A 5,920-nucleotide genomic window follows, 5' to 3' on the forward strand; every position below is an offset into this window, starting at 1 on the left:
ATATATATATATAAATTAAAATCCAGGAGTCACATATGAGAGAAAACATGGGTATGCAACTTTCTTTGTTGGAACATTTTGCTTAAGATAAAAAATGCCCAGTCCAAATACAGAGATCCACAACTAGAGGGTTGTAGACTTTGGAACATTCAAGTCCTGAATAAAATGTCTCCATCAAAACCCTCTCCTTGGGGCTAAGGGAATCCTATTGTCAGAGAGGATGGAGGCAACATGGAAACAAGGCTTTCTAAACACAGCAGGAGCTATGAAAGTATTAACTCACAGATACTGAAACAGCATGCCCAATGCCTAAACAGGTCTAAGCCAGATTTGGACCCAGCATAGAGAGGAAAAGTGGATACATGCTTCCATCTCTAACCCAGTAGATACAACCAATTGATAAAGGCTCACAAAGCAAAAACTAGTTCTCTCCAGTATTGTCTCACTGGGTATATAAACCACATTTACAGGTAGTTGTGTCCAGAGTAGACGGCCAACACAAAATGAACTTGATGGTATTTATAGAGTTTTTTTCTTGTTTTTTTGTTTTGTTTTGTTTTTTGTTTTTGTTTTTGTTTTTTGGAGGCAGGGTTTCTCTGTATAACCCAGGCAGTCCTGGAACTCACTCTGTAGACCAGGCTGGCCTCAAACTCAGAAATCCACCTTCCTCTGCCTCCCAAGTGCTGGGATTAAAGTTGTGTGCAACCAAGGCTAGCCTTTTTGAACATTTTTTTCTTTTAGCTCACTAATCTTTTGCTTGTATATTATGGTTTCTGGCTTTGTGTTTTTATGGTGTGTGTGTGTGTATTTCAGTGTGTGCTCTTAATCTAGTCATTTATTTACTTGGTTTTTTTCTAAAGAGTCAAAGAGAAGGTCTAGAGTCTGGTGAGCATGGAACAAGTATTATCTGGAAAGAGTTGCAGGAAAGGAAAATGTGATCAAAATATTTTGTATGAAAAAAAATATTTTCAATAGAATCACTAGTTCCATCTAGTTTCTTGTAAATGTCATGCCTTTGTTTTTCATTACAGCTGTTTATCTGTTCATATACACTTACTTGTGTTCTTACATGTGAAATTTGAACAAATCAAGCTTATGAAAGCAGAGAATAGATCACTGGTACCAAAATATGTTTTGGGGTTCCTTAGCCAAAAGTAAAACTAGCTGGATTCTGATATTAATTCTATGCTGAGACTGCTAAGTTATTCAAGGTTTAAAGACACATATATACTATCTACACTTAACAAGTGGTAGGGAAGTGAATTACAAAATTCAAAAATTCTAGTATACCAGGCATTGTAGCTCATTACAATCCTAGCATTTGACAGGCAGAAGAATAATCAGCCCAGGACAACCAGGAGCATAAAGCCCATTCTAGGTCACCGTGAACTACAAAGAGAGATCTTGGAGACCCTGTTGCTAAAGGAAAAAAAAAAACCCATAAAAGCCATATAGGAAAGTATTTTTATTATCAAAAAACTAATAAAAACATTATATAGGTCTTTAGATTCATGTGAAATAAAGCAATTCTTCATTTTTATGAAAATCTGGTAATATAATACCATGTAAGGGATCTAGTTGTCTTGGTTCCAGACACAGAAAAAAAATATGCTTGTGAATCTAAGGAGAAAAAGAACAATTTTTTTCCTTAATTAAACCAGGTCAATTGAATCAGTCTACAAATATTTATTAAGTATGTAATTATATAGACTAAATGCCATTTGTTGTCATTATTATTTTATTTTGAGAAATGGTCTTAATATGTAATCCAGGGTGGGTTCAAAGTCTGATTTTCTAGACTCGTCAAAGAGGAAGTCCCACAACAGAAGACCTTCCAGTGACAAAACTACATTCCAGGGGCCAGGAAAGGGCTGTGAGAGAGTCCAGAGGATAGCTAACAATCAGGCACGGCTATCTGTGTTGATGTGGTTGGAACCAAAAGGAAGAAATATAAAGCCAACAGTATGTCCACTGTCTGACCTTATACATTCACATGTTTTGTTTGTTCATCTGAATGTTGATCCTAGAAATCAAAATACTATGTGGCTGTTTAGGATGAATGCAGAAGACAAATAACTGTACAGACGAAATGAAGATAAAAGGTGTAAGTTCATTTGAGACAATCCATTTCAATAAGAATTTAAATTGCTTCCTTACCCCACGGTACTGGCTTTCATTGAAAATCTGAGGTGGTAAGGGGTACCCTGTGGCTGGTCGACTGTCTTCAGGCACATTTTCTCTCATCCACTTCCGATTCTCTTCATTAGCTGCAATATCTTTTTCTTCAAATCCTATTTTGTTGGCTTCTAGGAAACCAAGCACATCTTGCTGTTTCTTCTTAATCTAGGAGCCAAGAGGAGGGGGCAGGGACAATACTGTTAAGCAGATAGCATTTATTGGTTTTCTTTTCCTTCTTCTTTGCTTGAACTCAATACGTTTTATTTAGGAATATATATTTACTCAAATACATACAGGCATGCCATAACAACTGATGGGAAAAGAGACCATGACTTTGAAGGAGAGTAGAGGAGGCTGTGCATGGGAGTGTTTGGAGAGAGAACATGGAAGGAAGAACCATCAATTATGGTCTCAAAAATAAACAAAAATGACCAAGCTTTCTATAATTTAAAAAGTCCATTACTAAGAAGTCAAATAATTTACCATTAAATTCTAGTGATAGAAACTAAAATCCAAGCTCCTAGACAAAAGGCTTTTATTTTTCAACAAATTCAGTGCTTATGAGCCAGCAAACATGAATTTAGACATAGGTCAAACCTGCAGTGGAGAAGATATGTTTTCCCCTCCTTACTGTCTTGTTGATGATGTCTCACAATTAAAGAGCCTGAAGGTCTTTTTTATCTAATTCTCAGTTTGCACTAAAAGCTCCGTATCTAATGATGCTGATAGAATTCTAGTTCATGCATATTATGAATTGTACAAATTATGGTTAATTCAAGCATCTTAATCAGTAGCAATGTCTCCTCTTTTTATGGTTCAGACCAAAATCTATAATGTGAAAGAACTAAGCCTGTCTATATACTAAGTTTGCAATATAACCTGTATTACTCATTAGCTCATAATATGCATAGTTGGGACACCATTCACATGTCAGTGCTACCTCATTAGATTACTAGTAGACTACATACGTGTCTCCTTATCACATCAAGGTCAGAGAACTTTGGAAATAATAAAATTAATACTTCCTAGGATCCTCCTATGAAATGCATTTATTTGAAAACCTGATCGCATATACCTATGTTCATGTAATTATGGTTAAAGCCTCTTCATAACATACTTGAACTATATAGAAAATATGTAAGAAAAACCTTTTTTAAAAAAAAATGGAGTCACACTCAAAGGACACATAAGGCAGAAACATTTAAAACAAAGTAAAATATATTATAAAAAAGTAGTCCGCCAGGCAGTGGTGGCACACACCTTTAATCCCAGCACTTGGGAGGCAGAGGCAGGTGGATTTCTGATTTCGAGGCCAGCCTGGTCTACAGAGTGAGTTCCAGGACAGCCAGGGCTACACAAAGAAACCCTGTCTCGAAAAACCAAAAAAAAAAAAAGAAAAAGAAAAAGAAAAAAAAAGAAGTAGTCCCTTGAGATATTTAGTCATTGTGTTTCCTTAGTTTCTTATGGTGTGTGAGTTCTTCAGACCCTTTTTCTCCATGATCTTGGCAATTTTGAAGTGTACTGGTCAGATATAATGTAATGCCTCTCTAGTCAGACTTATCTAGTTTTTCTCTTTTGATTAACTAGGATTATGAATTTGGGGGAAAAGGGTATAAAAGATAAACAACTTTCTCATTTTATCATACCAGAGAACACCTGATAGAGACCTAACTCACTAGGGCGACATTAACCTGGATTACTTGGTGAATGGGGTATGAGTTAGGTTTCTTCACTACTTTTCTCCACAATGTGTATTTGTGAGTCAGTAAGCCCAGCCTACACTTGAGCAAAGTATTCACTACAAAAATCCAACTTCATAGTGAAAATCTAACAGTACTTTTTAGTTAGAGACTCTAGGAAATTTAAGAAACAGCAACATGTGAGAGATTGCTGAAAAGTAATATACATCCTTCTTTGGGGATAAATAGGATGACTTTCTCATAATACAATATTTGTATTCTTTTCTTCTATATTACATCCATATCACAGTTTCCCCTCCTTCCCCTCCCCCTAGTCTCTCCCCCAGATTCACTGTCCTCTACCTTCCCTCAGAAAAGATCAAGACACCCACCCCCCGACCCCAGGGAAATCAACCAAACACAGCATAACAAGCTACAATAAGACTAGGCACATATCATCACATCAAGGCTGGACAAGGCAACCTAGTAGAAGGGAAAGGCTCCCACAAGTAGGCAAAAGAGTCAGGGACAGCCTCCATTCCTACTGTTAAGATTCCTACAAGAGCCGGGCGGTGGTGGCGCACGCCTTTAATCCCAGCACTTGGGAGGCAGAGGCAGGTGGATCTCTGAGTTCGAGAGTTCGAGGCCAGCCTGGTCTACAGAGTGAGTTCCAGGACAGCCAGGGCTACACAGAGAAACCCTGTCTCGAAAAAAACAAAAAAAAAAAAAAAAAAAGATTCCTACAAGAACACTGAGCTATTCAGCCTTAACACAAATACAGAGAACCTAGGTCAGATCCCTACAGGATCCCTGATGTCTCAGAGCTCCCTTGAGTTCTAGTCAGTTGATTCAGTGCCCCGTGATCTCAGGGTGTCCCTTATGTCACTTATAAGTAGATATCAGTTGTAAAGCAAAAAGACAATCATGCCACGGTCTACAGATCCAAATGAGGAAGGCTGAAGAGGATACACAAGGATCTCCCTGAGAAAGGGAAACAGAACAGCTTTCCAGGGTGATCTGCGGGCAGGTGGAGTTGGAAACAGGAAGGACTGGGTTGGGGAGAGGGAGAAAATACCAGGAGAAATGACTGGAAGTGGGAGATAATGCCAGGGTGAAATAGAAACCCAGTGCAATGGAAACTCCATAAAATCTACAAGAGTAACCCTAGGAAAATCTCCTAGTAATAGGGAACACTTGAACTGGCCATCTTCTGTAACCAGGCAAGGCCTCAAGTGGAGGAATTGAGACACCAAACCAACTGCATAACCTTCAACCTACAGTTCGTCCTGCCTGCAGAGGCCACAGAACCTTTGACCTATGTACAGTTTGTCCTACTTGTAGAGTGTTCTGGGACTAGAGCCTAGCATAACTGTCTTCAGAGAGATCAGAGAAACTTGATCCAGCAACTGATGGGAGCATAACCAGAGTCCCACAGCCAAACATTAGGCAGAGCTCCAGAAGTCATAATTCAATTTTTATTTGTAAACATATCTTTTTTAAAAATCCTTGGACTAAACATGTGAAGTACCATATTAGAGTGATTGATACTTAAATTGCATTCCTTTTAGTCCCACATCCATCCTTCTAACAAGATTTCTTGTACACAGAAATAAATGGAAATAATCAATGTTTGCATACAGATTTTTCCTCCATCCTTACATTTTCCAAAATAACAATTGTGAATCCTAGAACAAAGCTGATAAAAAAACTTTGTACCTTTATACATCACCAGAGTTCTATAAAGTTCCTAAATGTTAACATATTCCACTACAGGGAGACTGCTTGTCTAAGTAAAAATAGATTAATTAATTAATAACATAAAAGCTTTGAGTTCACCTGAATTAGAGAGAAACTTTGAGCTCTCAGAAAGAGTTCATTGCTGTTATCTCCAAATTTATCAGATTTCTAATTGCAGCTATTTTAAAAAGACTGGGAGGAGTTAGAGAGCTGGGTCAGCAATTAAGACCACTTGCTACTCTTACAGGGATCCCAAGTTCACTTCCCAGCACATGTATTCACACACACACACACACACACACACACACACACACACACACACACAC

The 5,920-nt window shown here is 37.9% G+C and overlaps 1 protein-coding gene across 1 annotated transcript in view; it reads right to left on the minus strand.

Annotated features, from left to right (window-relative positions):
* The window catches only part of Sh3bgrl (SH3 domain binding glutamate rich protein like), a 73,796-nt gene that overhangs the window by 12,796 nt on the left and 55,080 nt on the right, over positions 1 to 5,920 (minus strand). The window contains exon 2 of the mRNA XM_028784171.1: positions 2,158 to 2,343. Coding sequence (XP_028640004.1) covers positions 2,158 to 2,343 — 186 coding nt within the window. The remainder of the gene's footprint in view (positions 1 to 2,157; positions 2,344 to 5,920) is intronic.

Source organism: Grammomys surdaster, unplaced genomic scaffold (genome assembly GCF_004785775.1).
Source record: "Grammomys surdaster isolate TR1022 unplaced genomic scaffold, NIH_TR_1.0 61, whole genome shotgun sequence".
NCBI lineage: Eukaryota > Metazoa > Chordata > Mammalia > Rodentia > Muridae > Grammomys > Grammomys surdaster.